Source organism: Pungitius pungitius, chromosome 20, assembly GCF_949316345.1.
Source record: "Pungitius pungitius chromosome 20, fPunPun2.1, whole genome shotgun sequence".
Classification (NCBI taxonomy): domain Eukaryota; kingdom Metazoa; phylum Chordata; class Actinopteri; order Perciformes; family Gasterosteidae; genus Pungitius; species Pungitius pungitius.
This window is the reverse complement of record NC_084919.1, coordinates 5,178,772-5,196,232: the sequence shown is the minus strand read 5'-3', so window position 1 is coordinate 5,196,232 and position 17,461 is coordinate 5,178,772. Positions and strand designations below refer to the sequence as shown.

Here is a 17,461-nt window from a genome sequence, read left to right as displayed (position 1 = left end):
CAATTAAATGTTGTGTTTAGTACTTTTAATTAAGTATTATTTTGCTTTTTCTAAGTAATCAGAAAAACTCTTCCACTGCTGAAAAAGTTTCATAATACTCTGCAGGACATATGCCAAGCGATAATAACAAGAAAAGTGAAGAAAAAAACATACTTCATTTTCATGTGCAGGATCTCATCGTTTGACAGCACCTTTCTCAGAAAGATGGTTTTCTGATTATCAGTCATGTGAGAGACCAGCGCTAAACAATGGGCAGTGTACCTGTTGGAGACAATGGGAATAACATGTTTAGACTTAAACCTGCATTCTTTCCAATTGCCATCAGGGAAAGCTCTTCTGGTCGCTTAAAAAATCTGATTGTATGGAAATCTCAAGGGCTCTACTTCTCACTTGATTAGTTCCCTTAGTAAACCTTGCAAATATGAGTTCATAGGCTCTTCCACTGGACACATTTTCATTTAGTAAATTAGCTTTCCAGGTCCATTTGAAATAGAACTAAAAATAGGATATATTCCAGGTCATTCTGTGACAAGTCGCTACCATGGCGATGGCCGTTCTGCTGATGTTTTTTGTCTAACAACTTCCACAGTAGATATATGGTTTAAATTATTGTAAGATTTTAGTCGTGTGAAATGTTTTTACGGTTTTAAGTTGCACTCCACCCTCTCGTGCATCTTCCAATTCCAAAGAACTAAAATGTCGGCAAAAACCAGCTGCTTGTTTACAAGTGCAACCATTTAAAATAAGCACATCTTTGACATTCAAAATAAATAAATGCAGAGCTCTAAATTTGCTATCGGAATTAGCAAATATATTTGGGGTAACAGACATTTATATGTGGCAATAATGATATCATTGCAGTCATTTTGCCTAACTGTGTTCAGACCCATTTTTTACAATTTTTAAGGGCACAGGAAATTTTTGGTTGTAAACGTAATTTAAAAGCTAGCAAACACATTGAGTCAAAATTTTCAAGTTATGAATCGGTATTAAACATTGTGATTTATTTAGCTGCCTATTCAAAAGTTAAAAGTTTATAAACACTTGATAGCGGTAGATAATGACCCTTGCCATGCTCAATTGTGTCTAAGTGGATTCAATTAATTACACAGATCTAGTACAAAATATATACCACTTCTTTTGACCCAAAATGCATTTTTTTTTTCAAGCTGGATTTTAACCTATGAAGCCTGTCAGGGTTGATTCATTGTTACATTGCCCTGCCCAGGTGATTCTCTAAAGGTCGAAAGAGACGGTGGGTACATACCCTCGAACCATGACATCGCTGGTGAGCAGCTGGGATACGCAGGGACTCCAATCCCAGAGCATTCGAAACTTGGCACAGTCACTGTGGAGGAATCGCAAGGTGGCCCCCATCAGGTCACGCAGCTTCATCCTCCTGGGGCCGTACTGAACGGCCGACGACTCTTCACTGGTGAAGAAGAGCCGCTGAAACACTGGGGGGGCATCGTTGAAATACCTTGCAGCAAACCTTGTTGGGGGAAGGATGAGAATTGGTCACGGTGGATACAGCCCGCAGAAATCCTAAATAAAGTTTGTGTGGAGTGCCAAGCTTCCACTTACGTCTGCGCATCTGGACTGATGCCGAGGAGTTTGCTGAGGGCCACACACAGGCGCTCGTGGAGGTCATGGTTGATCTTGCCACCAGCTTTGACCCTCTCTGCGTTGCGCTCCAACAGGTCCAAAACCAGCGGCCGCAGGTGCCGAGCAATCAGCAAAGTATAATCCTTCTCCAACAGCAGCTGGGCCACACACTCCAGAATACACTGCCTGTCCTGCTGGCTCCATATCTGAGGAGTAATCACACGAGATAGGTCCCAATAGGAATATTGATTGTGACACAAAACACACACACACACACACACACATAGAGAATTTATAATATTTCTTGAAATGTTGACATGCTAGGTATTAAAAAGGCAGCAGAATACACTCCAAGTAGGTCGCGTGGAGTGTCTGCGGGCACGTTTTGTGTTAGGGTGGGTAAAAAACACTTAATGCATTATGTTATTCCCAACAAGCCAGGAATGAAAATGTCTTACCTGCTTTGACAGATATTGGGTCAGTTCGTTGTGACTTTTGGCAACATGTCTGGATATGGTGCCCAGTGATGACAGGCTCAATTCTAAATTTTCCATCGTATCATTTGTCGCCTATAGAGAGGCTATCTAGAGCGAAAACAAGCTCGCGCGCTATATGAACAGCTATTATGCTTCCTTGATATTAAACCAAACTACTAGGTTCATCACGCGTTCGTCTGTCTAAGGTTGTATCAAAACACACATGCATGTTCCCGTCGCTAGTGTTAAAATCCTGTCCACATGTGAGCACTGCGCAATTCCTTCCGGGTCGCATCGGGGTTGGATTTCCCCCGCTGAGTCGCGTAGTGATGACGTACCGGACAGCGACGCGAGCACAGTGCAACTCCGCGAGCGGAACAACTTTCCCTCGAGCGAGCTGTCGTATCTGCTGCTTTTTTAATCATTTCGCGTATGTCAGCTGGCTTTGGGGAACCGTCAGCCCCAGAGAGGACATTGAGACGCAAGACACCTGGTCTCCTTTAGGGTTTCAATCCTGTTTTAGCAAAAGGGAGCAGCGAGAACACTCCCACGGTAGTGACAGACCGCGGGAAATGTCGGTACTTCCTGTGCAATGAAGTCTTGGCGCGACATTACAGTGGTAAACAACGGGAGGAAACATAACAATACGCCAACGAGTAAGTCAACCTATTCGTCTTTAGCTAACTGTACTATGCTTTGTATTAGTATCTGGCCAGCTTTATATGTATCACATAAGCATCCTAAATGTACCCTAGGAGCACTTTCTCATGTTGTACCTTGCAGTTTTCCCCTGGCCCATTGGCAGCAAAATAACTGAAGAAATCAAAGGGGTCTAACAGACCAAAGTCTGGTTATTCATATATAAAACACCAATGTAACAAAATGCTCCCCCAATATGTGTTTTTATCCTCGTATTCAGTTGTCGATTCCAGGAGAACTACAAACTCGTGTTGCGTTGCAGAGTTTCGAGCAGGACGATAGTTACGCCGTAGCGATGTTCATCTTAGCTTCTGCCCGGGGTTCAGAGGCTCATGTATCGGATTGAGGCCCGGGGGCATTGAGTTCAAATGGGAAGCAATATACAAAAGCAAGATAAAACTCCGCAGCAACCTCCCCATTGGTTTCTCTTTGGCTTGTTCTGTTGTGATGAGGCTTTGGTCGTCTTGGATCGTGGTAACGTTGGAAGTGAACAAAAGAGGTGTCCGGCGTTAGCTTACACAGTGACCGGTCTTTGTTTGCCTCCTGCAGAGTAGTGTACTGAAGAGTATGTGTAGCTCATCGCACATGCTGTGGGTAAATCAGTTGGCAGATTGCTTCGCGATAGACATACCAGCTAAATCAAGGCACTAGTTGATGTATTAGAAGCCAAATACAATCGCCATGAAGTAGTCCTGGTTGTTGGTTTGATACAGTTAGCTAATGCAGCTAGAAGTAATAAAGAGATTACTAACGGGGTATAACACAAAGTACAATTCAATATTGTGTGTGTGTCAGTTAGTGTAGCTTGTTATATTTCCCAGCCCTAGATTTCTGAATGGTGATTTCGTTTTACACTTCGTGACAGTGGTCCAAGTTCTATCCTAATATTATGCAATCAGTAGAATTTTTGACTTGTCCTGCTAAAATGTTCCAAGTCCATAGATTATACAGATTACATCATCTCGGTCATTTTCAAAGCTCCTCCAGAGCTGCACTGCAAGCAAACTGACAATAATAAGTAACATTTGTGGAGTGCCCTTTTTATTGCTATATTAATGCCAGAATCAATTCTGTATTCGTTAAATGTATTCTTGTCTTCTATACTTTATTTGTTCACTGCTAGTAACTATTTTAATGAAAGTTAGTATAATGACGGTTTTCCTTTTTGCATTGCCATCAGGAACTCCTATAGGATCTGAGCCACAGCGATATGGACGAAATCGACACCAACGATACCCCTCGTCGTAAGTTTAACAAAACATTCACATTTGGTTTTATTTAGTGGTGTTCTGGATTATATTTTGATTTAAAATAAGGATATTGTAAAGGGGAAAGGGAAGATGCTTCTACCAGCAGCTCCAGACATGGTTTCACTCAAAGTCATGCAATATTTCTATATATGAAATTGAAATAATAAACATTTTCAAGGTGCTTTCCCAAAATATACTATGTACATTTTACTTTAAATCAATCAAGGTTTTCAATATATGTAATGGAAAAGTTTTCTTTTCAAAGTAAATGCAAGTAAGTAAGTATTTTGTTTTTAATCCAGCTGTATTTTATGGTCTTCTAATTGTAAATGTATTTCTCTATTGAGCAGCTTTCAAAACAGGGAATAGAAGTTTTTGCATTGGGAAATTAACGTTGGAATTCCGTACATTGATACCCTTAATTTGGGGTCAAGTCTTTCATGGAGGTGAAAGGGTTGATTGTAGCCATACATAAGTGATGACGTGCATTAATAAAACATGTTACATTCCAGTCTTTTCACCTGAAGACAATGAGGATTCTGTGGATATCTATGACGGCCTGGATAGCCCTTTCACCAGCAATGGAGGTAAAAGTCCTACCTGAAAGTTTCACTTTGCTCTCCTATAGCACAAATACCATTGTAACACCGGGCAGAAATTCCAGCTCAGATTCATCCGTCCAATTAAGCGGATTTATAATTTCAGTTCATTATATTTGTGGTTTTTTTGTGCATCACAGAGCGATCATCCCCAAAGGCGTCACAGCTGAAGGAATCAATGGACCTCTATGAAGAAATTGTCACAGAAGAACAGCAGAGCAGAGAGACGTCATACGTTGAGGTGATTTGCCGTGTACTCCATGCTTGCATTCTCTCTGTTGACCTGTTACAGTGTCATGATTCTTCAATACTGAAGGGGAAACTTGAGACACCAAGTTGTATGAATTCAGTTGTGTTGCAAAGTCTCAGAATTGTTTCATTTACAAGTGATGTGTGAGGACAAAAAGCAGCAACAATGGTTTTCTCTCTAGCCAACAGTCTGGTGTGAGTTGTCAAGTACGGTGTGAAACTTTTGTTAATTATTTAATTATTACTGTTACTTTTGTTAATCATACAAAACAAATGTATGTTAAAGTAGGCCCATTAATGCTTTGATGGAGGCTTAGCAGAAGTCTTCCTGCCGGCCAACTATCCCACAATCCTTTCCTTTTTGTTTGTGTGCAGTTGAAGTCCAGATTCCAGGCAGCTCAAAACCAAATAATTGAGTTGCGCAGGAGAGTGGAGCAGATGCAGCTGCAGGTTTGTTTTATTTTCTTTATCCTTCAGTCGCTTATAGAAAAGTTTTGCATCACTGTCGAAATGTGTTTTCATATTAACTTTCAAAGCAAATGATAATATATTATTAAAAAAAATATATTTTTGGACTCATTTCATCAGTTATCTGCTAATCGGCTGATTTCCCATGTATTTTTTTGGAGAATAATAAACCTCAGCCACTGAGATCTTGGTTGTCAAATATGTGGACCACCACAATCCTCCAAAAAAGTATTCTCAGGTCAAAACATAGTTCTAAAATAATCTGATGTGACCTATGAAATACATGTCGTGCCGCCACACTCTTTTATCTTTTATTCGTTTTGTGCCAGTCCATCTCGTCCTTTTGATCGAAGAGCTCCCCGATTTTTGCGTCTCCCCAATTCACTGCCACTCGTAGTTGCTGTAAGCCTATGGGGCAAAGGTCAAATCAGATGCTATCATAATAGCCATTTTAATTGGTACTGTTGAATTGTAATCTTCTAAAGTAAGAAAAGGGTTATAGAGAGCTTCAACAGCATTAACATGTTTTGTTGTTTTTCTCCCTCTCCTTTGAAACAGAACACAGGGTTGAACAGCGAGAATATTCTTCTCAAAAGAAACATTTCTGCACTTTTACAAACCGCAAGACAGGAGGTGGCACGAAAAGATGCTGAGATTCAGAGGTTGAACCAACAGTAAGCGTCCATAATAAGATTCTTTTGGCAGATAAATAAGTACAAAACTAGATTTCTTTATGAGCTATGCCCACTGATAAGTGATTAATCCACATGACAACTTTGTCTTTCTTAGGTCTGTCAAACGCTACCATCACCACCAATCCTCCAGTCAACACTCCACGTTTAGGCCGCCTCCTCCGCTCCTCTCCCGTCTTTCTCCACCCTCCTGTCCTCCACCATCCTCCTTTCCTCTGCCACCGCTGCCTCCTCCAGCTCCATCCGCTCCTCTGCCACCGCCGCCACCGCCTCCTCCTGCTCCATCCTGTCCTCTTCCACCTCTACCATCTTCACCTCCCAAGGACGCTCATCCTCCAAGCAATCCTCTTCAATCGCCAAGAAAAAAAGGAGATTCGCCCGGCGCCTCCAGCAGGAAATCCAGTAGCAGTTCATCGACCCGACACAGTGAATCAGACAGACGCAAGTCTAAGCACAGAGAGGAAAAATGTCAAAAACCATCTGAGTCGACGGACAGGAGATATAGGAGTGGTTCAGATCCCACCAAGGACAAGTACAGGTCTCACAAAGACACAGGACGACATCATGACTCCAGGTTGTCTAAAAGCAGGAACCGATCGGAGCATTCTAAAAGCCCTCCACCAGAGAGTGCAGTTCTCTCTGATGACAAGAAAGGGAAGAGAAGTCGAGAACACAGGACAGACTCTGAACATAGTGCAGCTCGCGGCTCTGAAGAGGGCCACAGCCGACTGCATAGGAAAATCAAGCTCAGTGACGGACATGTTAGAAGTTCAGACTGGAAGGACCGGAGAAAGTCCTCTTCAAATCAGTTCTCCAAAGAGAGGGGAGGGGACAAACTGCCAAAGGATTACGTAAGGAAGGACCGGCAGCCTGAAGATAAAGAAAGCAGAAAGTACAAGAGGAGCACAAGCAGGGAACGCGAGAAAACGAGATCGAAAGAATCCAACCTGGTAAAAGTGGACGACGGAAGGAAGGAGAGACGAGAAAAGACACACACTGCCGTAAAAGGATCTGCCGAAGAACCAAAAAACCTCCCAGAGAAAAGCCTTTTGGTGGAAAATAGTCCAAACAGGAAGTTGTGGTTCATGGAAACGTTGAACCTAACCCTATCGCCAATTAAGAAGCCCGGGCTGACCTGTGACGGCACACCAGCGGAACAGGTCGTCGCAGAGCGGCCAGACGATGAGGGCTCACAGCCCGACATCGAAGACATGTGTGTCACTGATGAAGTGAACAGCAGTGAATTAGAAGCAGGGTTGGACAATTTGCCACAACATTCTGCCCGTATTCCAGAAGCGTCCAATAAGAGCGACGATGTGAACGCTTTCCAGAAGAACGACAAAAGCCAGAGTGACGCTCTCGCTGCCTACCAGCAACTCGATGGCAATCCAGCCCAAACTACCTCAGCTCCAAGCCAAAACCCAGATGCGCAGCTCACACCGACGCCACTGCAGGTTAGTTCTCTGAAAGCAACGGGTACCTCAAGAATCCACGAGAACCGGCTGGCCTCAGACAGCCGGCTGGATGACGGCAGACCTCTGGAAGCTGGACGCAAGGATGCATCTGTAAGCCGCTATGAAGAACAGGCGGGCAACTCTTCGCTAAAGTCAAATCCTGCAGATGCCGCTGCTCAGACTGTTACAGTTCCTGCTGTGCTGGATCCAAGTGTAGAACTGATGTGCAGCACTCCTGAAACCGCAGGACGGAAAAGTGTGGCTTCTCCCGAAGAAGGGTCGTTGAGGGAAAATCCCCCCGCTGAAGATGTTGTTGAAGAGGCTGACCGTGCAAGTAAGCGAGTGTCCCCCCCCACTCTACCTCAGGACTGCCCTCTCGCTTCAGTTTCCCTTCACAAGAGGGACGCCTGCCGCGTGCAGGATGGTCCCAAAGAAGCCGATGCTGTATCCAGCACGATCAGCCTCGACACCCTTCCACAAGAAGGGCTGAGTCTGCCAGAGGCCATTTACGTTCTGACGCAGACAAACGAGGACAGCAGCAGCAGCAGCAGCGACGGCGGCGGCGGCGGCAGCAGCAGCATCGGCGCGGGCTGCATCGGCGTGTCCAAAGTCAGCAGCACGACGGGGGAGACGGCGCCGGAGAGGCACGGCGGCCTCCCTTTTACGCCCAAAAAGAGCTTCGCCCCGCAAAAGGGTCACGAGAGCAAGGTGGAGCCTTCCAGCTCCGTGCCGCTATTTCACGACGAGGACTCCATGATGAACACGCTGAGCAATCTGAAGAGAATCCCCGACGCCATCAGCCCTCTGAGGAGCCCGATACGGATCACCAAGAGGAGTCATCTCCATCTTCTCGGCAAGCCGGGTCACGTCAAGAGCCTTCAAAAAGGTAAAATTAGCCTTTTGGATTGGATTGCACACACACATGCATCCAGAAGATTGGATTTAGGCCTGTTACCTTGTGGGTGCAACTTTGCTGTCTCTTAATCTGTACTTTAGTAGTGTTGGACATGAAAGAAGAATGCAATGAATATACCAAATTCCATGAGTTTGGAATCCACACTGTTAGTCCATTTGTATTGTGCTCTTTATTCCTGCCACATTTATTCCTGGTGACTTGTGGTTAGACTGGGTAGTACCAACAATTTGTACTACCCACAAGACAAGACAACACGTTTGAATTATGATCAAATGAAGACATTGTTAAAATGTAGGGAGCCACATTCATTGCATTCATTACAGAAACTCCTAATATTGAGAGGTTTTCATTAGATTAAGCTAGTATTCCAACTTGTTGATTACAATAGCTTCTATTTTTGGTTTGTTTAAAAAAAAAATTCACCTAGACCAGGATTAATTGATTAATAAATACATCTAAACTAAATACATTCTCAAATGTCACAGGCGATCATGTGCACATTATAAACACGTGATCCAGATCTTGACATATTTTTGTCCTGCTGCCGCCATAAACTTCTTTGTCTTCTCTCTCAGATTTCTCCCTCGCTCCTGTCGATGCCAACTCGAAGAAGTTGGACGTAAACAAAGAAAACAAGTATCCAGGCTCTCCTGCAAACCACGACGCTCAGAGCCCGCTGGAGAGTCTCTCTGAAGGCGAACTGGAGGACGGAGAAATTCTGAGCGAGAACGACGAGGCGGTCGCCGCCGTTCCCGCGACCAAGAGGGCCAAGTTAGCGCAACCCGCCCCGAACCAACCGAGTCCTGCCACTTTGTCAAGAAGGAAATCGGAAGGGAAGTGTGCAACACAGAGCCCAAAGAGACGCTTCAAGACGGTTTGTCCCGCTGCAAGCAAAGCCTCTTTTTCCAGCACCGAGGAAGTCATGGAGACGTTCAAGGCCGTTCGCGCCGAGATCCGAAAGAAGTACATGAAGCTCCACAAGACGTTTCCCAGAAAGAGCTTCTACGGCGTCATGGAGAACTTCCAGGAGTCTTTTTTAGAGTTCGTCGACGGCGCTCAATTCGGTCAAATCTGCGACCAGGCGGCGGAGCTGAAGTCCGACCTGAAGAAGCTGATCGCGTCCGTGTTCGGCAAAGTGTCAAACAACGGCATCGTGAAGCGCATCTTTGAGCAGCAAGCGGTCGACCTGAAGCAGCGGCTGTGGGACTTTGTGGACGTCCAGGTCGACTACTTGTTCATGGACATTCACGCCGCCCTGAAGGTCGCCTGCAAACCGGTCGGGGCCAAGGCCGAGGGCAGCGGGCCGAGCGCCAAAGAGAGGGAGCAGAGGAAGCCTCCGGCAAAAAGGCCGCAGTGCCAGCAGACGGAGGGGCGCTCGCCGCCGAGCAGCGCGCCTCGGACCAGGCCGGGCGCCGCCGTGCCGTACAAAACGGGCCTCGGGAGCAGAGGGAAGGACATCCGGATCACGCACGGGGAAAAAGACAGAAATACCGAGCTCCACCGCACAAATAACCCAAATACACAAACTGTGGCCGTCTTCCTCCCGACAAGAAACGCCCCCTCCACTCCAGACAAGAAGAGTAATGTGTCGTCGCTGGTTGTCTCTCAAAGCGGCGCTTCGCTCGACAAAACCGACTTTGAGCTTCTCACGGAGCAGCAGGCCTCCAGCCTGACGTTCAACCTGGTGCGGGACACTCAAATGGGAGAAATCTTCAAGTGCCTCCTGCAGGGATCCGACCTGCTGGAAACCGGCGGCGTGGCCGGAGACGCCGCGTCCTGGCCCCTTGGTACGCCGAGAAAGGACTGCGAGAGGCTCATCGGCATCGCCACGCCCACGAAATTCGACTCCCCGTCCAAACTGCTGTCCCCGATCAAGTTCGACACGCCCTCCAAGCTCATCGCCACGTGGTCCAGCATCTCCCCCCGCAGGGCGTCCCCGCGGCCCAGAGGTCGGCTTCACCTGAATCCGGCCGTATTCGACGAAAACTGCCTCCTGGAGGTGCCGTCGGGGAGCCGGGTGGCGGCGCAGGCCGGCTCGGCCGGTCAGCTGACGTACTCCATTCTGGCCGAGGACCTGGCGGTGTCCCTCACCATCCCGTCGCCGCTCAAGTCCGACAGCCACCTGAGCTTCCTGCAGCCGTCGACCATGCACCTCATGTCCACCCCGGACAGCGTCATCAGCGCTCACATCAGCGAGGACGCCCTGCTGGACGAGGAGGACGCGTCGGAGCAGGACATCCACCTGGCCCTCGACACGGACAACTCCAGCTGCTGCTCCAACAGCGGCAGCGGCGAGGCGCTCGCCACTCCGTTTGTGTTCAAGCCCGACCTGCCCATGCAGGCGCTGGTGATGGAGAGGTCCAACGACCACTTTGTTGTGAAGATCTGCCCGGCGGCCGCCGCCGGGGACACCACGCTCACCGCCGAGGACAGCTTGAGTCGGACACTGACGGAGGAAGCCGAGGCGGAGGCGGAAGGCGGTCGAGCCAAAGCGGTTCCGTGGGACGGCACTCAGGCAACTGCTGCTCTGTCCGATAACGGTCCGGCTGCCGTCGATGGAAGCTCGACTGTAATACATGATTCTTCACCTCAACAGAACACTTCTACAGACGTTGGTCTTTCCGGGGATTCACAGGAAACGAACAAGCCGCCCAAAACCGCTTCAGACAACAATTTGTGCAACAGCGTTCTCGTCACAGTCTCTGGCGAGAAGAACGCGAGTCACAATGACAAAGCGCTGAGTCAAGAAAGTCCATCCAAAGCTGGCTCCTCAGGGCGTCGTGACGAGACCAGCTCCCCCAAAACGGCAACCGATACCGGCCGACCCGCTGAAAGCGCCTCCGGCTCGCAGCCTGAGTCCTGTGCGGCAGCGGCACCGCTCTGGGAGAAAGAAGGAAAGGACAGAGGCAGGAAGCGGCGGAAGCGCCAAGAGAACTCCAAAGCTAAGCGGTCAAGGAGGAGGGAGGAGGAGGAGGATGAGGAGGAGGAGAGCGCCGGGGAGGTCACAGGGGAGGTCGCCTCCAACTGCAGGAGAGACGAAGGCGAATCCAAGTCCTCCCCGGCACCTCTGTCCCCCAACAGCCTCCATGCCAAGAACGTCATCAGGAAGAAGGGCGAGGTGGTGATGGCGTGGACCAGGTCAGTTATCCCTCCCCGTCCTTCAGGAATCAGGAATCAGGAAATGTTTATTGCCATTATATGTGGAAATTGACATGGCGGTTGGTGCATGATGAAAGACAGTACAATAATGACAACGTAGTGCAGCAATAAGATAAAAATAAAATAAAAGTATAATAATAATTGGTCATTTTAACACATCCTTGCTACATTTCAGAACTAATTAGTGAAATTTGATGTTTAGAAATGATACAAAACGACATACTCGTACTGTGTTTTAAATGTACACATGCATTGCCTTCATTCATTTCTACTTTCACTCCACTACATTTATTTGAGTGCTAATAACTCAATACTAAATAATGGAAACAATGACTGGGGGCATTTAGCGAGGGGAGTACACTTCCATTGGATTTAAAGTGCATTTTGAGGACTGTTTTTGTGCAATTGTACTTTCAGTTAATATGCTCCCATGTAAACACATGCCGATAGTAGTATTGTGTTCGTGCCTAATGGACAATGTTGGTAAGAGTCGATCTTTTGTGAGTCCCTGAAAGAGAATTGCTCATGACAATCGCTTGTATTCTCTCCCCAGAGATGAAGACCGAGCCATTCTCATGGGCCTGAGGACTAAAGGTGCCTCACGGGAGACTTTCTCTGGCTTGTCAGAGAAACTCAATAAGCCGTCGGAGCAGGTAAGTTTCACCCGCTGCGCTTTTGTCTTCGCCGCGCGATGGAGGATCATTCAATGACTCCTTTCTGTTGTTTCTCTCCTTCACCAGATCGCCCACAGATTCAACCAGCTCATGAAGCTTTTCAAGAAGCAAGAGAAGATGGACCCATAAGTCCTTGTTTCAAAGAGTTCCCACGTGCACACACTCTGCACGTTGTGTTGCTGTTCCGCTGGAAGAAAGGAGCTTGGCTCTAAGTCTTAATCTCTGAGCAGAAGCAATGTGTTCTGGACAGCAACCTGGACCGGATGGAAAAGAATCCAATTCCACAAGAAGAATTGTTGCCCAGCACAATGATAGATGTTATCGGTCATCAGTATTACTTTTTTTTTTCTTTTTTTATCCACACCACTTTCACCACAAACGGTTCAGATCTGAAGTCACTTTGTCCTCCCTGAGTGTCTGAGGGCTGCGGAAGCCTCAATAAGTCGTACACTCGTGTTCTTCTCAAGAAGAACGGCCTTCAGACGCGGTACTTCCAGGTTCAAGAACGCCCGGATCTTCTTTGCGTCACACCGCTGGTAGAGCTGAGGTGTCGGACTGATAGATGGATGGGAGGATGGACAATACTCTGCCTTGGATCTTATATTACTGGATGTATTGGTATACTGGCTGCAGGGGAAGTGCCCGAAATATGCCCGGAGGTTGTTAAAATGTTTATGTGTCAAATTCATGTACAGGACATTACATTTATCTGTTAATTCAAATGAAACGTTTTAGTGGCTTTTTGTTTGATTCACCCGATTGCTTGTGAACAGAATGGAATGCTATATTGTGTGTGGGGTTCTTTACTGAAAATAAAGTTTTATTTATTCATGCCGCAGAGTTCTTTTGTTCTTTTTAGTATGTTTATCCACTAGAAATTAAATTAACCACACCTTATTTGAAATGAGTGGTTTTAAATCAGTGGAATCAAGTAACCAGTGAGCAGCATGGACTGTCGACATGACACAAATATTCCTGAAGTGGGCCACAAAGGTTGGAAAATCAAGGCCAGTGCTCCGGGGCTTATGTCTCCAGCAGAGCAGCGAGGCAAATGGATTCGAGGACAGAAGCGCACAGTGATGCCTGCTGGAACTCATTGTGCCAGATTTCGGGCAGATGTCTGCCATTTACCCTCAACACTGAATATACATGTTAGTCTCAAAGCCACAATCACACAAAGCTGTCGCTGTCATCGATTACACGGATCAAATCCAAGCCACACATATATCAAAATCTGAGCTTTTTCAAGCTCTTCACGCCCAAATAGGAAAACCCTTTCTTTGTGGCACCGTCCGAAACGGGACAAAACCTGCCGACGCGACACGGGTCAAAAGCCCGTTGTTGTGCCTTCCAAAGGAGGAACACAGGACACACCACACATGATGTGTATTGACATCTCTGTTGGCGCTATTTCCAGTGTTCTGTCCTGTTAAAAGTGTCAGGGTGAAACTGACCTCAGGGCGTTTGCGGCCCATGTGCACGATCGATGGGTTTAACCGGGGTTGCAGTTGGCGAAATAGTGTCTCTCTCGCTGAGCCGCCATGTCTCCACTCATGAGTCTGCGGCTCCGCGCTGACGCACGTGGGGCGAGAGGACCTTTGCAAACATGTAAGTAAACCTATTTTCCCCTTAATCTCTTTGAAGAAACCCCCCCCCCCCCCCTACAAACGACCGTCTATCTACCCGGACACGTAATGAGCCGAACCATGTGAATGAAGATGGGGGACTGGAACTTGTTAGGGAGCATCTTAGAAGAGGTCCACATTCACTCCACCATCGTGGGAAAGATCTGGCTCACCATCCTCTTCATCTTCCGCATGCTGGTGCTCGGCGTGGCCGCCGAGGACGTGTGGGACGACGAGCAGAGCGAGTTCGTCTGCAACACGGAGCAGCCCGGCTGCAAGACCGTCTGCTACGACCAGGCTTTCCCCATCTCCCTCATCCGCTACTGGGTGCTGCAGGTCATCTTCGTGTCCTCCCCGTCCCTGGTCTACATGGGCCACGCGCTCTACCGCCTCAGGACCCTGGAGAAGGAGAGGCACAGGAAGAAGGTCTCCCTGAAAGCCGAGCTGGAGGGGACGGACCCCGTCCAGGAGGACCACAGGAGGATCGAGCGGGAGCTCCGGAAGCTGGATGAGCAGAAGAAGGTGAGGAAGGCGCCCCTCAGGGGCTCGCTGCTGCGCACCTACGTTTTCCACATCCTGACCAGGTCCGTGGTGGAGGTGGGCTTCATCATAGGCCAGTGCGCTCTGTACGGCATCGGACTGTCTCCCCTCTACAAATGCCAGCGGTTGCCTTGCCCCAACAGCGTGGATTGTTTCGTGTCGCGGCCGACGGAGAAGAACATCTTCATGGTCTTCATGCTGGTCATCGCCGGGGTCTCCCTGTTCCTCAACCTCCTGGAGATCTTCCACCTGGGGGTGAAGAAGATCAAGCAGAGCCTGTACGGATACAAGTACGGCGACGACGACAGCGTGTACAGGTCGAAGAAGAACTCCATGGCGCAGCAGGCGTGCGTGCTCAACAGCTCCTCGCCGCAGAGGCTGATGCAGCTCACGCAGACGCCCTGCCCCCGGGCGTCGGACGCTCACAGGAAGCCTTCGGATCCCCAGGGCAGGGAGGCGCAGGCCCAGCGGGCGCCCTCGTGCAGCAGCGACGAGTCCAACGGGGCGCGCGGGCCGGGGCGCCCGCAGTACGCGGGGCCCCGGCCCACGCTGACGGGCGGCCACATGGAGATCCCGGCCGCCCTGAGGAACCCGCAGAGGAAGCACAGCAAGGTGAGCGCCTGCAAGGAGCTCAGCGACATGAGCGACTCGCCCGAGAGCGACTACCACCCGGCGGGCAGGAAGTGCAGCTTCATGTCCCGCGGCATGTCGGAGAGCAAGCTGGCCTCCTCGTCCGACAGCGGCGACTCCCGCAGCGGGGGGGACGTCGAGGCCCAGCACTTCAACCAGGGGGAGAGTCCGCCGGTGACCCCGCCGCCTCCGTCCAGCGGGAGGAGGATGTCCATGGTGAGGGCAAAAAGGTCATGTTTTGTCTGGTGGTCCCTAAAGCAAGGATACTTCACTGTAGGGGGGGGGGGCTTTTGAATGTTTTTGTATTAAAAAAAAAAATGAATAAACATTCAAAAGGCGTGTAACTCATCTTCAACCTATGTATTACTTACTGTTCCATGGCACTTTTTCCCATAAATGTTGAATGCGAAGCAACCAGGGGGAGTAGTTTTATTGCAGTGATTTTGATATTTTCCATTTATTAACTTCTATCACAGTAAAGGAGAGAAAAGAAATCCCAAATACACATAACAATATAAAAAGCCAAATGGTCTTCATGTAAGTAATCAACTGGGAAGAAGTCATGGTGATATCAATTAAAGTAAATGGCTTTAAAAGCCTCTATTGGCAAAATGTTTTCTCAGTCTCTGAGCCAGATCTCCACTTCAGTAGCACACAGACAACTGAATACTCCCTAATACTTCCAAAGGGGTTTGTCAAATAAATAATATTTAATTGCAATTCATCAGCAAAATTAACGACAATTTTGAACGTGGCTTAATCCGACGTTCAGATTTCTCTTCACAATGGCTAATTTGCAAATTCTTTCAAAAATCTTTTAATGAAAAGAAAAAGAATTGCCTGTCTGGTAGTAGCCAACATTTGAAGTGTATGTGTGATATATATTAGTTGAATATCTACGTATGAAAGAAATTTCATTGTGTAAAAAGTTAGACAATGTTGAGTGGGCCACCTGTCCCCCACGTGGACCCTGTGTCTCCTCTTGCCCGGGACAACTGTCTGATAGTGAGGTACACAGTGTAATATTGAATGAAGTAGCAAAGTCACCAGTAAAAGATTTGAACTTTGAGACATTGTTGAAATGCAAAAATCACTTATGGAAGATTGAAAAGGACTAAATCCAAACAAATCAAACAAAGGAGGTAGAATACGACCGCCATCGGCTCACTTCATGTGATTTCCCTCGTCTAAACTAAGGCTGGTGCTTTGGATTTAGTGTTGGCAGGTCTTTGTTTCCCTCTGCTGGATGCCACCGATTAGTGACGTCATGCCACACTGAAGACAGCATTCAGGTATTAAAGACACAGGCCCTTGTAACAGATCTTTAAAAATCATAACAAGCAGAGAAGCCTACTCCTTGAATTTGTTTGACAGCCCTACTGATATGAAGTTAAATTCTCCTTATTCTTTGATGGGTATGTTCTTGCAACAACCCACTGGTGTGGTCAGAAGTGTGCCCTGATGCACCTGTAACCACCCCCACCAGTGACGTCATGAGATCCTGAATGGAGTAAACCGCCACATCACCATGAATCCACTGGTGGTCCAGGAGAAAACCAGATGCCGCTAAAAGAGAGCTAAGACAGAAGTGTGTTTTATGTCTGCGATTTGAATACTAACCACACATCGCTTATATGTATTTCTTTCTTTCAGAGCATGATATTGGAGCTGTCTTCTATCATGAAGAAATAAATTGAAAATGAGGAAAACAAGAGTCCCAGTGGAGCGACGGCTCCTGGTCGCAAAGGGAGCCTCATCCAACTGAAGTTGGGAGCGTCTGTTCGTGCATACAGTTCATGGAGTTGATATCGATTGTGCAGAAGAGAAGCTGGTTAACACGGACATTCAGTGGAAAAAAGAAAAAAATGCTTTATTTTTTCATGTTGTAATATCTCCAGCGCCCAAGTAGTTTTGAATTAACAGTTTGCGGCCACCTTGCTAAATGACTGAAATGACTGAGAAATCTGCTGCAAAGTTTGACTTGAAGATTGTAAATAAAGATTGTGGAATTGGCAACCAACAGAACCAATGGAGTGGGCTGCCGGGGGAAGCCCGGTGTTTCTCTATGAATGAATCTCACAAATTTAAGCTTTTATTGGGGGAATGTTTTTTCTATTAAAGATTTTTTTCTCTAAGCGGGGCCAAAACGTTTTGTCTCAGTGTGAGAATGACCTTTTGGTGAAATACGCGGTGTGTTTTTTAACCAGCCAATCCCGCCGCCTGGACACAGTCTGGTCAACTAGTTGGTCACCCTCTGCAAAAAAAAATTGTCCAAAATATATCCCTCAATTTTGCATGATGGGAAAAAATGAAAACAGACCAAGCACATGAGGAAATTTGCAATTCAATCAAGACAATCATTGAAGAAAGAAAATAACCTGGCCTTCCTCCATTTTTTCGTGGACAGTGGGGAAAACAGACCGAC

The 17,461-nt window shown here is 47.4% G+C and overlaps 3 protein-coding genes across 3 annotated transcripts in view; 2 read left to right on the top strand and 1 right to left on the bottom strand.

The window, feature by feature from the left end:
* mdn1 (midasin AAA ATPase 1) overlaps nucleotides 1–2,312 on the bottom strand; it is a 45,356-nt gene extending 43,044 nt beyond the window's left edge. The window contains exons 1-4 of the mRNA XM_037448661.2: nucleotides 2,064–2,312; nucleotides 1,585–1,811; nucleotides 1,268–1,492; nucleotides 154–261 (exon numbers count right to left, since the gene is read on the bottom strand). Coding sequence (XP_037304558.2) covers nucleotides 154–261; nucleotides 1,268–1,492; nucleotides 1,585–1,811; nucleotides 2,064–2,159 — 656 coding nt within the window. The 5' untranslated portion in view covers nucleotides 2,160–2,312. The remainder of the gene's footprint in view (nucleotides 1–153; nucleotides 262–1,267; nucleotides 1,493–1,584; nucleotides 1,812–2,063) is intronic.
* Nucleotides 2,313–2,445: 133 nt separating this feature from the next.
* casp8ap2 (caspase 8 associated protein 2) lies at nucleotides 2,446–13,075 on the top strand. Its single transcript, XM_037448662.2, has 10 exons — nucleotides 2,446–2,737; nucleotides 3,961–4,024; nucleotides 4,543–4,617; nucleotides 4,770–4,870; nucleotides 5,254–5,328; nucleotides 5,905–6,020; nucleotides 6,136–8,378; nucleotides 8,984–11,546; nucleotides 12,121–12,220; nucleotides 12,308–13,075. Exons 2-10 carry the CDS (start codon nucleotides 3,991–3,993, stop codon nucleotides 12,368–12,370), a joined length of 5,370 nt encoding a protein of 1,789 aa, XP_037304559.2. The 5' UTR covers nucleotides 2,446–2,737; nucleotides 3,961–3,990; the 3' UTR covers nucleotides 12,371–13,075.
* Nucleotides 13,076–13,899: 824 nt separating this feature from the next.
* On the top strand, nucleotides 13,900–16,743 carry gja10b (gap junction protein alpha 10 b). The gene is made up of 2 exons (XM_037449530.2): nucleotides 13,900–15,252; nucleotides 16,690–16,743. Exons 1-2 carry the CDS (start codon nucleotides 13,954–13,956, stop codon nucleotides 16,726–16,728), a joined length of 1,338 nt encoding a protein of 445 aa, XP_037305427.2. The 5' UTR covers nucleotides 13,900–13,953; the 3' UTR covers nucleotides 16,729–16,743.
* The last annotated feature ends 718 nt before the right edge of the window (nucleotides 16,744–17,461 follow it).

Coding starts and splice junctions, on each gene's coding strand:
- gja10b (XM_037449530.2), top strand. CDS start 13,954: ATGAAGATGGGGGACTGGAACTTGTTAGGGAGCATCTTAGAAGAGGTC. Junction 15,253..16,689: donor GCGGGAGGAGGATGTCCATG/GTGAGGGCAAAA, acceptor TCTTTCTTTCAG/AGCATGATATTGGAGCTGTC.
- casp8ap2 (XM_037448662.2), top strand. CDS start 3,991: ATGGACGAAATCGACACCAACGATACCCCTCGTC. Junction 8,379..8,983: donor CGTCAAGAGCCTTCAAAAAG/GTAAAATTAGCC, acceptor CTTCTCTCTCAG/ATTTCTCCCTCGCTCCTGTC. Junction 12,221..12,307: donor TCAATAAGCCGTCGGAGCAG/GTAAGTTTCACC, acceptor CTCCTTCACCAG/ATCGCCCACAGATTCAACCA.